Raw genomic sequence first — 22276 nt, forward strand, 5'->3', positions numbered from 1 at the left:
TTCTTAATTGTTTCATCTTAAGAACATATTCTTTCTCCATCTTAAGAACATATTCTTTCTCCATTTTGAAATTAAAACCACTATTTGTAATTTTTTTTTTTTAAGGAAGGGGTTGTTCAGGGTCAATAAAATCTGCTGCAGCTGTAATTCCAAAGTTCCTTAATTTGAATAATAGCATGTACACCACTCTCCTGTTTCAAAAAACAATTTCGTATCCAGATGCTACTTAATTACATACGAGAAAACTGTAAAAGTCAAGTAGCCGATTAACAAATTTCTGCAGTCTGTGCAGGTGATGCATGAAAAATGTGGTGTGACTGGTAAGATTACAGGTAAACAGAGCTATATAACCACTCAGGTAGCCACATGCTGAGTCAGTTACATGGGTCATGGTAGGTGTACTTGACATCCGGCTGCTTGGATGCTTGTATGGTTCTCTGGTCAGCTCCAGTCTATAACAGTTGACCTTACATTTTTCATGTCTCACCTGCTCAGGTCTCTCACACTAATGGATAGTTTTGTTGATTTGTCTGTGTTAGTTGTTCAAGTTTCTTATAGGCAGTTAAGTAGTGCCTGAAGATGGGGATTATTGTCCTAAAACCTGGTTAGTGTACATGCCTTTATTCAAATAAAGGAACTTCAGAATTGCAACTGCAGCAGATTTTATCCCCCAAGAACAATTCAAGGAACAGTTGTGGATATCCCACTAAGAATGTAGTATAACAACATGGGACTTTAATACGTTTTCCGAACGATATTTTTTCAGGTCTTAGTAAAATCTACCAAATGTTACATCACTATTGTGTTGCATATCAAATTGAAGCTTAACCCAAGACGTTTACATTGATGTCAGTTTCAGACCCCTGCTATGTATAGTTTTGAATTTAGGTATTTTTGCTTTATTGCACTTTAGAAAAATGACCAATTTTCATTCCTTTAAGTTTCAAAAATAACTGATGTAGGCATTCAAAGAGTGAAATTTTGTACTAGTTCTTCATTCTGTGGGTGCATAGAACAACAGAAAAATAGTCAAAATCTTACACTGAAGTCCAAATCATTAATTGATTCGATGTGGTAAATAGTGTGTACCATACATCGCTACAAACTGTCGTGGACTGGAATGACAGGTACTACTGTTGCTCTTTGTGAACTGTGGACACACTTTCTCATTTTGGTTTCAGGAAGTTTGTTTCAAAATGTTTATAAAAATAATAGAGCGTTTAACTAATAAGAAATCAAATGTTATTATTTGCTATTCATTGTGAAATTGAATGCTAATACTATTTTTCTTGTGCTTAATATTTATATGTTGTACAAGGATTTCTGCTACTTTCATTAGATGCTGACAGTCTCTACACTTTATTCCTGGAGTCTCTGCAACAACATGCAACTGAAAGGAGGATTTTTGATATAGTGCTTGCTTTAATTCAGAACTGCAAGCATACAATTCAGCTGATAACTGAAAACTGGAAGAGGAAGAGGTCAAAGTTGAGTGTAGAGGTAATGTAGAATCATTTTTTCCCTCAGCTGAAAACATATTGTCATTAAAATAAAATAAAAAGTGGTTAACATTCTAAATTTCATTTGTATTTGTTTTCTGTATGCAGCAGGACAACAGAATCAGTTTGTATAGGACAGGTTACGAGATATTTATATCTTCATCTTTCTGAGTTGCCACAGATTATTTCAACAAACTCATTCCAGTCTTCACACAGAAATGTTTGAATTTACAATTTCCACCCCACCTACCCTGACAGATCCAACCACAAGATCCGAAGATCCTCCTGTTTCAAAGTATTTGCCCCCCACCCCCAAACCTTCCTCCACTCACTCCTGGTACTGAGTACTGTAATTTATCCAAGCATTTAATAGTGTAAACTTTCAGTTGTGTGCACGTGTTCAGCTGCAATGTAAACAAGTAATAATCCACATCACCTTTTCCACCAAGAAGAAAGTGGTTTTAGTGTTCTGTGTATTAAGGTTTTTTTGTGATGGATCAGTTAATGCCACTGAACAAGTAGGTAAACCAAAACAACTTATTTACAGAAAATAATAAGTAGCAAATGCTTTTATGTTGTATGTAAAATAATTTCTTTGTCTATATGTTTGTGACTGAGTCCAAGCTCCAGTTTTGAAAAGTTTTAGATCTACATCTACACCTATGCTCTGCAAACCACAGGAGTGCGAGAAGAATGATAGTTTGAATGCCTCTGTGCATGCAGCAGTTATTCTAACCTTATCCTTACAGTCTCTATGTAAGCAATATGTAGGGGGTTATAGTATATTCCTAGCATCATAATTTAAAGCTAGTTCTCGAAACTTTATTAATAAACATTTTTTGGGATATTTTAAGTCTCTCTTAGAGTCTGCCAGTTCAGTTCCTTCAGTATCTCTGTGACACTTTCCCATGGATGAAACAAACCTGTGACTATTTGTGCTTCCCTTCTCTGTATATGTTCAATATCCTCTTTTAGTCCTATTTGGTATGGGTCCCACACACTTTAGCAGTATTTCAGAACCTGTCACATGAGGGATTTGTAAGCAGTCCCCTTTATAATTTGATTGCACTTGCCCAGTAGCCTACCGATAAACTACCACCTACTTCACTTACAACTGAGCCTATGTGATCATCTCATTTCGTATCCCTATGAAGTGTTACACCCAAGTATTTGTATGAGTTGGCTGATTCGAACTGTGTCTCATTGATATTGTATTAATAGGATTATATGTTTTTTTGTTTTATGAAGTGCATAATTTTACATTTATGAACATTTAAATCAAGTTGCCAATCTTAGCACCACTTTGAAATCTTACCAAGATCTGACCGAATATTTATGCAGCTTCTTTTGGGCAGTATTTCGTTGTGTATAACTTCATCATCTGGAAAAAGTATGAGGTTACTGTTATTATGGTCTGCAAGGTCATTAATATACAACATGAACAGCAAGGGACCCAACACACTTTCCTATGGCACATCTGAAGTTACTTCTTTGCATTGAGGATTAACTTATGAAAATGACACCCTTGTTAAAATTGGTATACTATTGTAATGGTAGGATGATCTCTAAAGTGTTTTGTGAGCTGCGTGAAAGAAATAAATGCAATATAATTATATCTAAAAACAAAGATGCTGTTACTTACCAAACGAAAGCGTTGGTATGTTGATAGAGACAAAAAACACACACACAAATTACAAGCTTTCGCAACCCACGTTTGCTTCATCAGGAGAGAGGGAAAGACGAAAGGATGTGGGTTTTAAGGGAGAGGTGCTTCATCAGGAGAGAGGGAAAGACGAAAGGATGTGGGTTTTAAGGGAGAGGGTAAGGAGTCATTCCAATTCCGCGCGCGCGCCCCCCCCCCCCCCCCCCCCCCCCCCACACACACACACACACACACACACACACACACACACACACACACACACACACACAGGTCTGCCTGTGTCTGTATATGCGCGGATGGAGGTGTGTGTGTGTGTGTGTGTGTGTGTGTGTGTGTGTGTGTGTGTGTGTACACAGGAGTGTATACCTGTCCTTTTTTCCCCCTATGGTAAGTCTTTCCGCTCCCGGGATTGGAATGACTCCTTACCCTCTCCCTTAAAACCCACATCCTTTCGTCTTTCCCTCTCTTTCCCTCTTTCCTGATGAAGCAACCGTGGGTTGCGAAAGCTTGTAATTTGTGTGTGTGTTTGTGAATTTTTTGTCTCTATCAACATACCAAAGCTTTTGTTTGGTAAGTTACAGCATCTTTGTTTTTAGATATATTTTTCCCACGTGGAATGTTTCCCTCTATTATATTCATACAATATAATTATGATTACTTAATGAAGTGCATGTAGTTATCTTCCCTGTCTGTGTCCCCCCCTGCAGGTCCGTGGATTAGAATAGGCCCAAGTTATTCCTGCCTGTCGTAAGAGGTGACTAAAAGGAGTCTCAAACATCTCGGCCTTTTTGTGATGGTCCCCTGTAGGGTTTGAGCATCATTCTCCAAAAATTTTTCTGAAGAGCGAGCCAATTGGGGAACGGCTTCTTATGTGCTGCATAGAGTCTATTGTGTGTTGAGACCTTTAGCTTCTTCATCGTCGTGGATCTGCAATTTCGCTCATTCTTCAGCTATTATGTGAGGACACCTTCCCAGGTGCATTTCCTCCATCCACAGTGCGGTGTCGTTTTCTGTGCTGGCGATGATAATGGACTTGTTTGCACGTGTCATCTGGCATGGTAGCCAGTCTGTTGTGGTGGAGTTGCCATATACCCTCTTGGTTGTGGCTTTCTGACTATACAGGGATTGCTCTGCTCATGCCTGCACCGTTAACTCCACATGAATGCCAAGGAGTAGATGCCAGTCTACCTGGAACATCAGGACTCCCAGCAATGGCCATCCTGCCAAGTGACCTTTGCTGAGGTTGGGTGGTGCCTGTAGGGAGGGCCTCTGGCCAAAGTAGGTGTCATCAGGGCAGATGACATGCCATGAAGCACACAAAGTCATCACTTGCTGGTGGTCAAACACAAGCAGTCTCTAAGCATTCGAGGTCTCAGTTAAATGCAAGGAAGTATTCCCCTCCCTGACCACACCAACGTAGTAGCGCCGGGCTAAAGGTGTAATCGAACCTTATTCACGCCAGTACCTAGTTTGTACGAGAGTTGATGGGGAATCCTTCATGTTGATGAAGCCTTAGTATTTTGTGGAGCAGTTAGAGGACAAGTTTGGGGAGGTGGAGGGATTGTCTAAAATGCGATCTGGGTCAGTCCTGATAAAAACAGCATCCCTGCCCAGTCACGGGCATTACTCACCTGTGACAAGCTGGGGGTATTTCTGTTTCCATCTCACCCTATAAGAGCTTAAATATGGTCCAAGGTATTATATTCCACAGTGACATTGTTTTGCAGTCAGATGACGAGCTGTGCGCCACCTTGGTGGCGAGTTATTCATTTCGCCTGGCATGTCCATATGGATCCAAAGGATAATCAGGTGGTCACCAGTGTCTTCATCATGGCCTTTGAGGGTGATACATTACCAAAGAAGGTCAAGGTGATGGTATAATGCTGTGATGTGAAGCCATATATCCCTCTCCCAATGTGGTGCTTTAAGTGCTGGAAGTTTGGGCATATGTCTTCCCGCTGTACTTCCAGTGTCACATGTCGCAATTGTGGACATCCATCACATCCCAATATTCCATGTGCTCCACCTCCCACATGTGTCAGCTGCGGCAAGCAACATTCCCCTTGCTCACTGGACTGCAGGATTCTACAGGAAGAAAGGAAAATCATGGAATACAGGACTCTGGATCAACTGAACTACACTGAGGCTGAGAGAAAATTTGAAAGGTTGTATCTTGTGCGCACAACAGCATCTAAGGCCACAGCTACAACTCCGATTCCAGCCCAATCAGTTCAGCCATTTATAGTTGGCCCTCAGGCTTGCAAGACTGTCTTTGTTGCTAACGTGTTGCCTACTTAGAGAGGAATGCCCCCCCCCCCCCCCCCCCCCCCCCCCGCCCCTCCCACCGTCCAACCATCGGGGACATCAGTCCCCACTTACCAGTCTTCTTTGGCTGCTCTCGCTAGGAAGTGGTCCCTTGGGTAACTCCCTTCACAGGTTCTTACCAGAGGGAAAGTGGTCACGGCCAGTGGCTGAAGCACCCACAGACAGCTGGTCGTAGGGCTTAAAGATCCTCCTCAGTCCCCAAGACTGAATCAGTGAAGCCCACCCAGCCAGTGAGAGAAATCTAAGAAGAAGAAGACCCCCAAGGAAAAATAAATTGTGGTGGCGCCCACACCACCACTACCTAAAAGTTCTGTGTTTGAGGATGAGGTGGAGATTCTGGCAATCCCCGAGGACCTAGATCTTGCCGAACCCTCAGACATGGTGGATATAGTTTGCACAGGTACTCAATCGATGGCAGCAGGTGACCCTGAGGTATAAACTTCCTCCTTGATTGCTTCATACATTCCCAGCATCAAGACAGTGTTATCCTCCAGTGGAACTGTGGCGGTTTTTCCGCTACCTGGCTGAGCTATGACAACTGTCAAGCTTTACGCCTGCTTTCTGCATTGCCCTCCAGGAAAACTGGTTCTCGGCAATGTGGAACCCTGTCCTTCGCAGCTATAGGGAATGTTACAAAAACAGTAGTGGCTCCAATAGTGTGTCAGGTGGAGTATGCAACCATGTCCTGAACTCTGTATGTAGCCAACCTGTGCCCCTTCAAACTCCTCTCGAAGCAGTGGCTCTCAGGATAAGATGATAAGGACAACACAAGAAATAACTGACTGCAATAGATATCTTCCTCCAAATGGTGCAGTACCCCTGAACACATTGGTTACAATGATTAATAAACTCCCAAAACCTTTCCTACTTTTGGGAGATTTTAACACCCATAACCCCATGAAGGGTGGCACCATGATTACTGGCTTAGGTAGGGCTGTCAAGAATTTACTATCTTAACTCGACATCTCCTTCTTAAATACTGGGGCCCCCTACCATATTCCTGTCACCCCCCCCCCCCCCCCCACTCACCCCCCCGTCTTTCCCCAAGACACCTACCCTGATGGGCATTAAACAAGGCAGACTGAGAAGCTTTCAACTCTGCCGTCATCATTGAATCTCCCCCACACAAAGACATCGATGTAGTGGTTGAGCGAGTAACCACAATGATCATCTCTGTGGTGAAAAATGCGATCCCTTGTTCCCTTGTGCCACGGTGAAAGACGGTGCCTTGGTGGTCGACAGAAATCGCTGATGCCATTAAAGAGTATAGACAGGCTTTAAAGCGACATAAGCGGCACCCATCATCGGAGAACCCAATATCTTTTAAAAGGCTCCATGCCCGTGTTTGCCAGCTCATAAAAACGTGGTAGGGAGACATTTGTGTCAACCATTGGGTACCATACATCGCCTTCACAAGTCTGACGAAGATCAGATGCACCCTTGGGTACCAGACCTGAACGGGTATCCCTGGCATTAATATCAGTGGAGTGTTATCTACCAATGCAAACGCAGTTGCTGAGCACTATGCTCGGGCTTCTGCGTCGGAGAATTACCCCCCACCCCGATTTTCGTACCATCGAGGGCGGATGGAAGGCAAACTCCTCCCGTTCACTACACACTACAGTGAACTGTATGATGCTCCATTCACTGAGTGGGAGCTCCTCCTCGCCCGTACACATTGTCCCGACACTGCCCCTGGGCCAGATGGCATCCATGCTCAGATGATTAAACATCTTTCTTTGGACTACTAGAAAAATATCCTCATCTTCAGGGGCAACTGGAGTGCAGTGATGGAGAGCACTGTCATTCCAGTGCTCAAACCTGGAAAAAACCCACTTTATGTGGATAGCTATCGGTGCATCAGCCTCACCTACATTCTTTGTAAGTTGTTAGAATGTGTGGTGAGTGGGCGGTTGTTTTGGCTCCTTGAGTCCCGGGTCCTACTGGCTCTGTGCCAGTGCAGTTTTTGCCAGGGTTACTTTACCACTGATAACCTACTGTCCCTTGAGTCTGCCATCTGAACAGCCTTTTCCCACTGCCAACACCTGGTTGCCGTCTTTCTTGATTTAAGAAGTGTCTACGACATGACCTCGTGATACATATCCTAGCCACATTACATGAATGGCGTCTCCAGAACCTACTCCCGATTTTGATCCAAAACTTCCTCTTGCTCTGTAATTTCCGTGTCCAAGTTGTTGCCTCCCATAGTTCCCCCATATCCAGGAGAATGGGGTCCCGCAAGGCTCCGCGTTAAGTGTCTTCCTATTTTTAGGGGTCATTAACGGTCTAGCAGCAGCTGCGGAGCCATCCGTCTCACCTTCTCTGTATGCAGACGACTTTTGCATTTCGTACTGCTCCTCCAGTATTGGAATTGCTGAGCGGTGCTTACAGGGTGCCATCCGCAAGGTGCAGTCATGGGCTCTAGCCCATGGCTTCCAGTTTTCAGCCACGTAGTCGGCATCATGCACTTCTGTCAGAGTCTTAAAATTCATCCAGATCCAGAACTATACCGGGACAGCGATCCACTCGTGGTAGTGGAGACATATCGATTCTTAGGACTGGTTTTCGATGCCCGATTGACTTAGCTTCCTCATCTTCATCAGTTGAAGTGGAAGCGCTGGCAGCACCTCAATGCCCCCCAGGGCGTCACAACTCTCCGCCCGCCCGCCCCCCCCCCCCCCCCACCCCTACCTCTTTTCTTACCTTTCTCCCCCTCTGGGAGTATCTTTTGTGCCTACGTCCGGAGACAGACGCTCGTAAATGTAACACATTCTTCGCTTTCTCTGCTTGCAAGTCTTCGTCCTTCCTTTGTCCTTCTCTTTTCCTTACCTCTCCTCTTTACCCTTTTCTCCGCTGCGGCGTTTGAGACCCCTCTTCTTTCCTTTCCCTTTCTTTATTTTTCCCTTCACTTTCTTCCTCCCTGTGTATGTCAGAAGGCCGACCCACGCATTTCCCTGCGTAGCCGGCGACTGGGTAACGCGTAATTCCCCGCCGCGGGTAGACAGGTAAGACACGTACGTACCCCCTGGTAACGGCCAGGCCCAGGGAGGGGTGATTACCCGAGCTGATGCCTTCTGAAAGTGCCGATTGGTCCCTCCGTCCGTTTGTCGGGAGGTGTGACCTGAGGTGTGAACAATCACCTAAGGCAGGAGTGCCCTCAGAGAGGCCCCCCACAAGGGAGGAACGCGCCATCGGAGACGCCGGTAATCATGGGGGATTCTTCCGCAATGGTTCCCTCACCTTCCACTATGTCTGCTCACAAGAGTAAGTTCACAGAGTCTCAGCCACAGACAGTTCTTCCATTGTTGCCACAGTTCCTTGTTGTTTCTCCGTCTGACGAAGGTCACGACTTCTCCACGGTCACCCTTTCATTATTCAGAAAGGTGTCGACGCAATTGCAGGTCCTGTAAAGTCTTGTTCCAGGTTACGAAATGACACCTTGTTGTTAGAAACAGTCAGTGCCCTCCAGGCCCAAAAATTGCTGCGTACTTCACTGCTACACACCTTCCCTGTCCGGGTGGAAGCGCACCGCACTTTAAATTCCTCACGTGGGGTCTTTATACACGCTCCCTCGACGGATTGTCCGACGAGGAAATTCAACACTACCTGTCTGACAAGGGCGTAACGGCTGTTCATAGAGTCATGAAAAGGGTTGACACGAACATCGTTCCAACCCGTACTGTCTTATTGACATTTGACAGAGTTCAACTCCCATCAAACGTCAAAGCGGGCTATGAGATAATTTCCGTTCGCCCTTACATCCCAAACCCTACGCGTTGCTATCAATGTCAGCAGTTCCAGTCCTGTTCCAATCCGGCCAAATGTGTTACATGTGGCAAGGATGCCCATGAGGGTGCTTGTCCACCTCCATCCCCTCGTTGCATCAACTGTATGGGTGACCACGCTGCTTCCTCTCGAGATTGCCCCATTTTTAAAGACGAAAAGCTCATCCAGGAAATCAGAGTGGAGGAAAAGGTGTCGACCTTTGCTGCTCGAAATTTATTCGCCAGTCGAAAGCCCACTGTGCCTCAGACAGGTAAATACAGCACTGTCCTTGCTCTCCCCGGCCAAGAAAGGAGGCGGCCATGCAGACTTGCGATCTCACCTTTAGTGCCACAGTCGTCAGATCGGCCAGCGCAAAGATTGCCCGTTCAACCTCCCCACTTTCGACTTTCGCCTGCTCACTCTAAGGCTCGCCCTTCATCGGGTTCTGCTAAATCTTGAGCCCAAAAGTCAGACACCCGGACTTCCAAAAAAGAGCCTTTACATGAAGATGTTTTACGTACCCCAAATTCACAACCATCAGTTCCTCCTTCATATAAACATCCTGTTTCCAAGAAGGCTAATAAGAAACCCAGTTCCTCTCCTTCTCCGCCACGGCGTGTCTCATCTTCAGCACCACCTGGCGGTAGCCACCCTCGGCCGTCTTCTGTGTCGCCGAGGTTCACTGCTGGCGGCCGATCAACCGGCCAATCGCTGGTGGCAAGAGCTGCTCCTGAACAGCCTATGGATCAGGATCTTCTGCCTTCGGCTGACTGCCATTCCACGCTGTCAGTCGCAAGCTCTGCGCTGTTTTTGAGTTGAGGGCAACCTTGGTCACATTCTTCCATTTTCTGTCCACCCTATGTCCATTATCCATTGGAATATATGCGGCATTCGAGCCAATCGGGATGAATTTCGATCCTCTTACGATCCTACTCGCCAGTCATCTTCTGTCTTCAGGAAACAAAGCTGCGTCCCCATGACCGCTTTGTTTTCCTCCATTTTCAGTCAGTCCGATTTGATCTCCCCTCTGTTGAAGGCACTCCAGCACATGGAGGACTCATGATTCTTCTCCATGATACTCTCCATTATCACCCAATCCCCTTAAACACTTCCTTCCAAGCTGTCGCTGTCCGTCTTTCCCTTTCTGGATACACCTTCTCTCTTTGTACTGTATACATTCCATCGTCCACACCAATGGCACGAGCTGATCTCCTTCATCTTCTTGGTCTCCAAATCCTTGTCCACATGGCTCACTATTGATAGACGTCTTCCACCAAGCGGATCTTTTCTGCCTCAACACTGGGGACCCTACATTTTTGTCTGCCTCCACGACAAATTTCTCTCATGTGGAGCTTTCGGTCGGTACTGTTCCGCTAGCTCGCCACTTCGAATCGTTCGCCCTTGCTGATACACACTCGGGTGACCACTTTCCATGTGTCCTTAGATTGCAGCCACACCTGTCATATATGCGCCCGCGACACTGGACGTTTGCTCAAGCCGATTGGACACTTTTTTCGTCTCTAGCGACATTCGATGACCGTCACTTTCATAGCGTCGACGATGAGGTCACTCATATTACAGACATTATTCTTTCAGCTGCGGAACGTTCAATACCTCGCACCTCCGAATTGCCCCGGCGCCCCCCAGTTCCTTGGTGGAACGAGGCATGCCGTGACGCAATACGTGAGCGGCGGCGTGCTCTTCGCGTTTCCAGACACCATCCTACATTCGCCAACTGTATCCGCTATAAGCCATTCTGTGTGCGATGCCGTCGCGTCAACCGCGATAGCAAGGCAAGCTGGGACTTCTTTACTAGCTCATTTAACACCTTCACTCCCTCCTCGGAAGTTTGGAGTCAGATTCGACGGTTATCTGGCGCACCTAGTTTCTCCCCGGTCTCTGGGCTCACTGTCGCGCATGATACATTAGTCGACCCCATCGCAATTTCTAACTCATTGGGTCAACACTTTGCTGAGATTTCGAGTTCTTCAAATTACCCGCCAGCGTTTCTCCCGAAGAAACGCGCTGCGGAAATGCAACCTCTTGCCTTCTCCCCTCAAAATCGCGAAAGCTACAACACTGTTTTCTCCATGCAGGAACTCCAACATGCATTCTCTTCATCTCGCTATTCTGCCCCGGGACCGGATGGTATCCACATCCAAATGTTGCTGCATTTATCATACAATAGTCTGCGTTACCTCCTTCGCCTTTATAATCGAATGTGGACCGACAGTACTTTCCCCAGACGATGGCGGGAAGCTATCGTCGTCCCTGTTCCGAAACCTGGAAAGGACAAACATCTCCCCTCTAGCTATCGCCCCATTTCTCTCACGAGTAGTGTATGTAAGGTTTTGGAGCGTATGGTGAATTGCCATTTAGCTTGGTGGCTGGAGTCCCGCAGTCTTTTAACACCTGCCCAATGCGGTTTCCGAAAGCATCGTTCTGCAGTTGACCATGTTGTTGCCCTCTCCACTTATATCATGAACAATTTTCTCCAGAAACGCCAAACAGTAGCAATATTTTTTGATCTGGAGAGAGCATACGATAACTGTTCGAGGACAGGCATCCTCCGCACACTGTTCTCTTGGGGCTTTCGAGGTCGGCTGCCCCTTTTTCTTCGCGAATTTATGGCAGAGCGCACATTTAGAGTGCGGGTGAACACTACTCTCTCCCGTACTTTCTCCCAAGAAAACGGGGTACCCCAGGGCTCTGTGCTAAGTGTTGTACTGTTTGCCATTGCCATAAATCCCATTATGGATTGTCTCCTTCCTGATGTCTCGGGCCCCCTCTTTGTGGATGATTTTGCGATCTTCTACAGCTCTCAACAGACCAGCCTTCTTGAATGACGTCTTCAAGGATGTCTCGATCGCCTCCACTCTTGGAGCATCAAAACCGGCTTCCACTTTTCTCCCAGTAAGACTGTGTGTGTTAATTTTTAGTGTCGTACAGAGTTTCTTCCACCTTCCTTACATCTAGGACCTGTCAACCTTCCGTTTTCGGACGTCGCTAAATTCTTGGGTCTTATGTTTAACAGAAAACTGTGCTGGTCCTCCCACGTTTCCTATCTTTCGGCTCGCTGTCTGCGATCCCTCAACACCCTCTGTGTCCTGAATGGTACCTCCTGGGGAACGGACCGTGTGGTCCTTCTCCGCCTTAGTGCGATCGAAATTGGACTAGTGAAGTATAGTTTACTCCTCTGCTCGGCCATCTATTCTTCATCGTCTCGACTCTATCCACCACCGTGGATTACGTTTAGTGTCTGGAGCTTTTTACACCAGCCCTGTGAAAAGCCTTTATGCTGAGACTGCTGAACCTCTGCTGTCCAATCGGCGAGCTGTCCTTCCGAGTCGTTTGCTAGCCATCTGTCTTCCATGCCTGCAAATCCGGCCCATGACATTTTTTTTTTTTTGACGCCTCCTTGGATTTAGGGTATGCAGGCCACCCATCCTCCCTACTACCACCGGGAGTCCGCTTCCGTCAAATGCTCCATTCTCTTTCCTTCCGCTTTTCTAAAACTTTCTTGACAACTTGGGGTACAGCACCGCCTTGGCTCCGTCCCCGGACCTGCCTGCTCCGTGACCTTTGTCAGTTTCCCAAGGATGGTACCCCTTCACTTGTTTATCGTCGGGCATTTGCTGCTCTATGCACACAAATGAAGGATGCCACATTTATTTACACTGATGGCTCAAAAACATCGTTAGGTGTTGGGAGTGCCTATATTGTTGGCAACACCCCAAATCGATTTCGGCTTCCCGACCAATGTTTGATTTATACTGCGGAGCTTTACGCTGTTCTCTAGGCTGTCCAATACATCCGTTGCAATCAGCGGATACAGTATTTTACCTGTTCAGATTCTCTCAGCTCTCTCCTCAGTCTCCAAGCTCTCTACCCTGTCCACCCTCTGTTCCACCGGATTCAGGACTGTCTGCGCTTGCTCCACCTGGGGGGCGTCTCGGTGGCGTTCCTCTGGATCCCAGGACACGTTGGTATCTGTGGGAGTGAGGCGACCGATATAGCAGCCAAGGCGGCAGTCTCTCTTCTTCAGCCAGCTATTCGCATGATTCCCTTCGTCGATCTACGGAGTGTTTTATGTCGTCTTGTTGCTCTTTTATAGCACGCACATTGGTCGACACTTCCCAATAATAAATTGTGGGACGTGAAAGCTCTTCCCTGTGCTCAGACCTCGTCCCCCCGAACGCGTCGTCGGGAGGAGGTAATTTTAACTAGACTCTGGATAGGGCACAGTCTTTTTAGCCATCGACATCTTTTAAGTGGCGATCCTCCCCCACTCTGTCCCCACTGCTCTCAGCTGTGGACGGTAAGACAGCTTTTACTTGAGTGCCCCTATTTTGCTCCGTTACGCGTCTGTCTACAGCTGTCGACTGATCTATCTTCCATTTTAGCAGATGACGCGCGCTCAGCCGATAGTGTTCTCGAGTTTATTAGTGCCAGTGAGATGTCAGTCATTAGAAGGTCTTTTTGGGGACAGCCAGCCCCCTTCTATAGTGGTTTTTTAAAGCTTTCCTTCTGTTTTTAGTTTCTCCAATTTTTTGAGTTTTGTTGCCCTTGCTGCTGGTTTCCAGTTTCGTTTTTTTACCTTTTCCTGAGTCACAGACCGGGCGCTAATGACCGTAGCAGTTCTGTGCCCTAAAACCATAACATAAATAAAAGGCACCTAAATGGCCTCCGTTGCCTGAGCAACACCAACTGGGGTGCAGATTGCTCTGCACTGCTGCAGCTGTACAAAGCCCTTGTTCAATCCCACCTTTACAATGGGAGTCTAGTTTATGGTTTGATGGCACCCTCAGTGTTTCAGTTACTAGACCCAGTGCACCATTGTGGAGTTTGACTAGCTTTTAGGATGAGTCCAGTGATCTGCATACTGGTGGAGGCTGGGGTGGGGTCCCTCCTTTGCAGATCGGACGCTGAAAACTGCTCGCCAGATATGTCACACACATTCATATCTCCCTGGGGCATCCAAATTATCATCTCCTTTACCCAACCACAGCAGTTCATGTGCTGCATCGGCGACCCAGTTCAAGGATTAAGATTATGATGGCAATTCGTGTTCAGCCCCTTCTGTGTGACCGAGCCCTTTTCTTCACATCCTCTCCTCCAGGTCCATTCATATATATATCTCCATGGTGTATACCTAGGCTGCAGCTTAGTCTGGACCTTTCGCATGTCCCTAAGGACTCAGTTCCTCCCGAGGCTCTCCATTTCACTTTCTCTTGATTCTTGACACATCCTGGGGCTCTGAAGTAGTTTACCTCAACAGCTTGATGGCTGATGGTCACATTGGCTTTGCCTGTGCTCATGCCGGACATATTGAACAGCATTGCTTGCCGGATGGCTGCAGCGTTATTACTGCAGAGCTGGTGGCCATACTTCGTGCTCTGGAGCATATGTGTTCGTGCTCTGGTGAGTCTGTTCTTGTCTGTAGTGACTCCTTGAGCGGCTTACAAGCTATTTATCAGTGCTACCATTGCCATCCTTTGGTAGTGAGCATTCAGGAGTCTTGTCTCTGCACTGGAATGGTCTGGTTTTTCAGTGGTGTTTGTCTAGACCTCAGGACACATCGGACACTTCGGCAATGAACTTGCTGACAGGCTACTTGGAAACTGCTTCTGGACATCAGCATCTCTGCAACTGGGCTGCGCTCAGTATTATGCTGCAAGGTTTTCGGGTTTGAGATATGGAACAGCATAACCTTGTTACGCACAACAAACTGTGCGCTATAAAGGAGACTACGAATGTGCAGGGACTGTGGGGTTCGCTGCCAGCTCTGCATAGGCCCCTACTTTGGTGACCCATGGCTATCTCCTGCACCATGAAGAAGCACCTCAGTGTCGGTGTGGCGGCCAGTTGCCGGTGGCCCACATTCTGTTGCACTGTCCTACTTTGGCTGCTCTGTGTCATAACCTTTAGTTATTGGACTCATTGCTGTTAATTTTAGCTAACAACACCTCATCGGCTGATTTAGTTTTACGTTTTATGTGGGAGGGGGAGGGGGGTGGGGGGGGGGGGGCTGTTGGTGGTTATCTTTCTATGCAAGTTTTAGTGCATGTCGTTTGTCATTCTGTGTTCTCTGCCATAGCGATTTTGGGCTGGAGGTTTTAATGTGTTGCCGTGTGGTTGGCTTATCCTTTATCTTTTATTCTCTTTGTCATCCAGCCGTGGTCATCTGCTGTCAGGTGTTAATATCTTCTACCTGTTTCTTACGTCTCTCTGTGGTTTTCTTTTCTTATTTGTGGTTTTCTTTTCTTATTTGTGGTTTTCTTTTCTTATTTGTGGTTTTCTTTTCTTATTTGTGGTTTTCTTTTCTTATTTGTGGTTTTCTTTTCTTATTTGTGGTTTTCTTTTCTTATTTGTGGTTTTCTTTTCTTATTTGTGGTTTTCTTTTCTTATTTGTGGTTTTCTTTTCTTATTTGTGGTTTTCTTTTCTTATTTGTGGTTTTCTTTTCTTATTTGTGGTTTTCTTTTCTTATTTGTGGTTTTCTTTTCTTATTTTGTCCCTTGTAGTGTTTGTTGCCCTTCTGTTATTGTTGTGGTTTTTCTTTTCTCCTGGTTTTCTGCAGTAAGTCTCATTTGTTTTATTCTTTCCCTCGTGGACTTGTTTTATAGGAACAAGAGACCAATGACCAAGCAGTTTGCCCCCCCCCCCCCCCCCCCCCCCCCCAACCCACACGCATGCACGCACGCACGCACGCACACGCACACGCACACACACACACACACACACTCTCTCTCTCTCTCTCTCTCTCTCTCTCTCTCTCTCTCTCTCTCTCTCTCTCTCTCTGTCTCTCCACCCTTTCCCCTTAAACCAACCAACCAACCTGTCTGTGTATTTAACTGCACTTATAAGTTGTTGAAATCCTGAAACCACTGTTCCATGCAGTTGTAATATGCTGTTCAGGCTGAACATGTCTTTCCCTAAAAAAAGAAACAACTTACTGTAAGGCCTAGAGGAATTGAGGTTGATGCAAAAGTTTTATTGTTAGTGTAACTGCTACAGAAGTATTTCAAAGTAACAAAGTCGGTATTCACTGAGTATGGACTTAATAAATCTGTGGAAAAAGTTGGAGACATGGTTCATGACTTCCTCTGACTCATTTAGATATCAGCATGAAGGATAGCTATGACAAATGTGAAGTTTTACAAGAAATACATTAGCAGAGAAGCATCTAATGTGAAAGAGCTCTTGTACACACTTCCAGGAATCACTGATGTTAGTTGCTGGTTCGATGTTTACTTTATACAGGTCTGTAAAGGCCGCAGATGAGTGTTTTACTCAGTACATGGGAAAGTCACTACATAGGGAAACTTTTTGTTTTCTGGTTGTATCGCTTAACTGATTTTTATGCACTGCTCTGTAATTTCAATGATAGATAAATATGTAGCAAAACCAGTGTCGGTGGGGATGCGTTTGAAAACCTGGGATTCCTGAGATGTGGCCTGTTGAGTACTGTCGGCTCCGGGCATAAATCAGTGGCAACTGAGCAAAACAGTCGGGGCATCCTCCAGATCACTTATCACATTTCAGTGCCTTAGGCTTTTCAGACAATATGGGTTATTGTGTGGATTGATCTTTACTTTCCAAGCTATTTGTGGGTATACAGTTTTTTCTGATTCTTCAAATAACAGTCCCAATGGGATTGGTGTAACATGGAAGCAACAACTCCCCTCAACTAAGAGGACTTTAGGTAGCCTGCAGAGAGCTTCAGTTCAGAAAGGGGTTCAAAATTGTAACAAAAGATATTGTTTCTGATAAGATATTCTTGCTTATTAAAAGACGAAAAAATCATTTGTAAATGTGTCTTCATTTAGTGTACAAAAAGGTTTCCATTGCAGAGTGAGCACTCCAAAATTTGTCAAGTATCTGAGCAACTGCACACTGCTAATAGAGACAGCAGCCAACTGTCAGAACACACAGCTATTGTGAGAACATTCAGTAGCCATGGAATTTTAATAAAGTCTCATCTATTAAGGGCATTGTATTTTACAGAGACCTAAAACACATAGATATCAGAGAGTTGAATCATGAGTGGGAAGGGAAGATGTAACTCAAATGAGGAACAGAAAGAATAGTTAAATAGTGAGCTCAAGAATATACACAATACGTGTAAAATAATAGACGCAACACAGTGAGTAATAACCGACAATAACGAACATAGTAGAATCATTTTACTGTCTTATCACCTATAGTGTTGGTTTACACAACTCTTCCCTGCATTATACATTTCTTTAAAGAGGCCTACTTTTTGCTGAGGTTATTTCTGAAACCAGTGAAGGTAATTTTAAATCTGTCTTATGACTCCAAGGAAAAGCATATTTTTGTTACCAAATGTTTCACTTTATTGAAATAAAACATAATCAGTGATCTTAATGAAACATACACTGAAGCGCCATAGAAACTGGTGTAGGCATGCGTATTCACATACCAAGATATGTAAGCAGGCAGAATACAGTGCTGCCCATATAAGACAAAAAGTCAGTTGTTAGATCGGTTACTGCTGCTATAATGGCACATTATCAAGATTTAAGTGGGTTTGAATGTGGTGTTGCAGTCAGCCCACAAGCAGCGGGATGCAGCTTCTCTGAGGTAGCGATGAAGTGGATATTTTCCCATATGACCATTTCACGAGTGTACCATAAATATCAGGAATCCAGTAAAACATCAAATCTCAGACATCACTGCAGCCGGAAAAAGACTCTTCAAATCAGGGAAATATCAGGGAATTTCACTTGGGGAAACTTGTGGCAGAAGCAGATCCCTTTCTTCCTGTGGCATTAGGACTTCTGTCAATGACCATCTTACCAGATGTCCTTTGCTGTGGATGGGTGTTCCCTGTGACGAGTAGCTGGCATCGGGGCCACTGTTTTGCATGTGAAATGTATCAGATTACACCAAAACATGGGTCATTCTGACCTAGCCATTTTGTCAGAAAGGTCTAAGCATTTCGATATGGACACTTGTAACTGCACGGCATTCCCTAACCTGACTACTCCATGGAAAGAGGGACAAGCCAGGCATTTGAGTGCAAAACAATTTATCCAGTGCTTTGGATATATTTGATCTGATGGGGATACTTTTTTACAATTTTTTATGAAACATATTGAAAATAATGTTGGAGAAGATAAGCATTTGGTAAAAATGCACAATGGATTGCTATTGGCTAAAGCCTGTTTTCCTGCAAAATCTACAGCACCTCAGGTATGTGATTGTCTTAGCAACTTACTAGTGACCATTGCCCCACAAGAACCTTTGAATATGGTCCAAGGAATGATCTTCCACAGAGACCTTACACTCCAGACAAGGAGCTATGGGCTAATCTCAAGCGATGAGGTGTACATTTTGTCAAATGCTCCCAAAAAGCTTCCAAGGACAATTAAATAGTTAGAGGTGCATTTATTGTAGTTTTTGAGGGAAATGTCCTTCCAGAAAAAGTTAGTCATGGTGTACAGGTGTGATGTGAAACTTTGTTCCTCTCTTGTAGTTCCTGTGGTACCATCTTCGGGAACATCTGACACCAGCCAATGGCTGAAGGAACTGTGGCCTTTGGGTCAAAAGGCTGGCCTCTCCTCATCCATCCCCATGTTGTGAATAGGCCCTTGGAAGACTCTCAGCTGCCAAAGGCTATGGGGAGGGATGGAAGGGGGGGGGGGGGGGAGGAGAGGAGGAGGAGGGAGGAGGAGGAGGAGCAGGAGGAGCTACTCCTTTTACCCCAGAGGTGCCAGATTCCCCCCATGTAGTTGGGCTCTGAACTGATGAACCGAAGCCCATTGATGTGGCTCCATTCACATTGGTGACAGGCAGTGATCCTGTGACATGAACACTCCTGGCTCCTTCACACCTAAGCTGGACACCCGTAATGTGATCATTTAGTGAAACTGAATGATATTACTGTCACCTGCCAAAACTACATCACCTTATTTCCTTATCTTTTGCAAATTGTGTTGCTATGCAAGAAGCATGCTTCACTGATGACCGTTCCCCCAACACTCCATAGCTATCATGCATTCTGTTGGAACCATGCTGGCCCCAGGAGAGAAGTCTGCGCATTATTTCATATTGATTTAGTTTGTGAATGGATTCCCCTTCATATCACATTGGAAACAGCTTGGTGCAGGTGCAGTTGACCTCGGTGGTCATCATTAGCAGTGGTTGTTTACCTCTGGGCTGGCCACTTACATTGAGTTGACCACCTTAACCCAACAACTTCGCCTCCCTCCTCCCTTATCACCTATTCGTGGACTTCAATGTGCACAACTCCCTTTGGGAAGTACTGCACCACCAGTTAGAGACCTTCTAATTGACCAGCTTCTTACTGACAATGATCCGTCTCTTCTGAAAGATAGTATTTCTACACACTTCAATGCTGTCTATGACACCCTACCAGTTACTGACCTAATGATCTCTTCCCCGAATCTTGTGGCTTCACTACATTAGTCACTACATGAACAGTGACCGCTTTCTGTTGATCCTGTTGCTTTCTTGCACAGCCAGATGGACTGGCTACCATGTTAGGTGCTTTGAAAAGCCAACTTGCAATTATACACCTTTGCTATTACGTTCCCGTTCCCTGTCAGATAGCATGTCTTTGTTGTGACCTTCATCCCCTTCCTGACAGATTGCATGTTGCATGCCTTTCTTGTACTTTCACCCCCTGTCAGTGAGATTACATTGATGAGGTTGTACAAGGCACCTCTGATCCAATTACCCATGCCTCTGGAACTGCTATTCCCCTTTCTACAGATCCCCACCATCACCAGCTGGTACCATGCTAGACCAAAGACATTGCAGTAGCTGTTCAGAATCACCAAAGAGCCTTGCAACTTTTCCTGCAATGTCCTTCGCAGACCAACCTTATCACTTCTAAGTGACTTTCTGCTAAGGCTTGCTATTAAATTAAAAACACCAAGAATAATTGTTGGGAGTACTGCGTCTCCTTCCATGGAAGGTATGCCTCTTCTTCCAAGGTGTGAGTCAAGATCCATAACTGTACAGGGTGTCTTCCTACAGGATCGTCTCTATAAGGATGCATTGGCTCTTGCTTGAACACCTTTGTGTCCGGGAATTGCAGTGACAAGGTAGTATCATCATTCCAGTCATTAAACTGGGCTGAAATCCAACAACCGTAGACAGTTATTAGCCAGTTAGCTTCACAAACAAGCTCTGCAAACGGCTTGAAAGGATTGTTGTCCACTGATTATGCTGGCTTCTTGAATATTGGGTCTTTAAGAAACACTTAACCTTGAATATGTAAGGGACAGGAATGTGGCAAGCTGATACAATTTAAAAATAAGTAAAAAACAAATAGTGACTCTTTCAGGAAGTACATCTTGCGTTATTGACTGAAAGCAAGTTTGTTAAAGGGAAGTCGGTTGTGTCATATGAAGATACCTCAAAATGAGGAGGATATATTTCCATCTATGACCTATGAATTCTGTGCTTGATCAGTGAAATTGTTTGTTTAAATGTCTATCTTTCTCGTGCTGTGTAATTCCTAGTGTCATTTAGTCAGTCTCTTTTGTATAACAATTGTTTTGTTGTTGTTACTCATTAATGCTGCTAACCGTTTTTGGTGTGTCATGACAGATTGGATATACAGTACTGTTGTTGTACAGTTTCAAATCGCAAATTACTGCCAGCTCTGATTTACGCCATCTGACACTCCAGTTCCAACTTCAGACTGTACGTCACAAGGTTAAGAACTTTGCTCATTTTTGTTTACTCAAAAAAGGAATTGATGCTGATATCTACAGGGAGCGAAAGGCTATTTACAATTTGTACAGAAACCAGATGGCAGTTATAAGAGTCGAGGGACATGAAAGGGAAGCAGTGGTTGGGAAGGGAGTAAGACAGGGTTGTAGCCTGTCCCCGATGTTGTTCAATCTGTATATTGAGCAAGCAGTAAAGGAAACAAAAGAAAAATTCGGAGTAGGTATTAAAATTCATGGAGAAGAAATAAAAACTTTGAGGTTCGCCGATGACATTGTAATTCTGTCAGAGACAGCAAAGGACTTGGAAGAGCAGTTGAATGGAATGGACAGTGTCTTGAAAGGAGGATATAAGATGAACATCAACAAAAGCAAAACGAGGATAATGGAATGTAGTCTAATTAAGTCGGGTGATGCAGAGGGAATTAGATTAGGAAATGAGGCACTTAAAGTAGTAAAGGAGTTTTGCTATTTGGGGAGCAAAATAACTGATGATGGTCGAAGTAGAGAGGATATAAAATGTAGGCTGGCAATGGCAAGGAAAGCGTTTCTGAAGAAGAGAAATTTGTTAACATCCAGTATTGATTTAAGTGTCAGGAAGTCATTTCTGAAAGTATTCGTATGGAGTGTAGCCATGTATGGAAGTGAAACATGGACGATAAATAGTTTGGAAAAGAAGAGAATAGAAGCTTTCAAAATGTGGTGCTACAGAAGAATGCTGAAGATTAGATGGGTAGATCACATAACTAATGAGGAAGTATTGAATAGGATTGGGGAGAAGAGAAGTTTGTGGCACAACTTGACCAGAAGAAGGGATCGGTTGGTAGGACATGTTCTGAGGCATCAAGGGATCACCAATTTAGTATTGGAGGGCAGCGTGGAGGGTAAAAATCGTAGGGGGAGACCAAGAGATGAATACACTAAGCAGATTCAGAAGGATGTAGGTTGCAGTAGGTACTGGGAGATGAAGAAGCTTGCACAGGATAGAGTAGCATGGAGAGCTGCATCAAACCAGTCTCAGGACTGAAGACCACAACAACAACAACATCTAGATGTGACAGAAAAATTGTTTCTCCATATAGCATCAGTGAAAAAACTGTGTGACGTTCCTAAAAATATGGGCATTCGGCTAAGTTGTAACAACGATGACCAGTCATCCTTCCATGTCAGCTGCAGTTTTTTTGAGGATCTCATGACAGTCAATTCACATCAGATCTGTCAGTCAGAATAAAGTGTAATAACCCTTCAAGACCTTGAGAAATACTTAATCTTGAATGTGCAATAATAGTAGTAATAAAAACAC

General features: G+C 45.0%; 1 protein-coding gene across 1 annotated transcript in view; it reads left to right on the top strand.

Moving 5' to 3' along the window:
- LOC124788890 (nuclear pore complex protein Nup107) overlaps window positions 1-22276 on the top strand; it is a 244504-nt gene that overhangs the window by 86883 nt on the left and 135345 nt on the right. The window contains exon 3 of the mRNA XM_047256175.1: window positions 1340-1500. Within this exon, the coding sequence (XP_047112131.1) occupies window positions 1340-1500 (161 nt within the window). The remainder of the gene's footprint in view (window positions 1-1339; window positions 1501-22276) is intronic.

Source organism: Schistocerca piceifrons, chromosome 1, assembly GCF_021461385.2.
Source record: "Schistocerca piceifrons isolate TAMUIC-IGC-003096 chromosome 1, iqSchPice1.1, whole genome shotgun sequence".
In the NCBI taxonomy this organism is placed as follows: Eukaryota; Metazoa; Arthropoda; class Insecta; order Orthoptera; family Acrididae; genus Schistocerca; species Schistocerca piceifrons.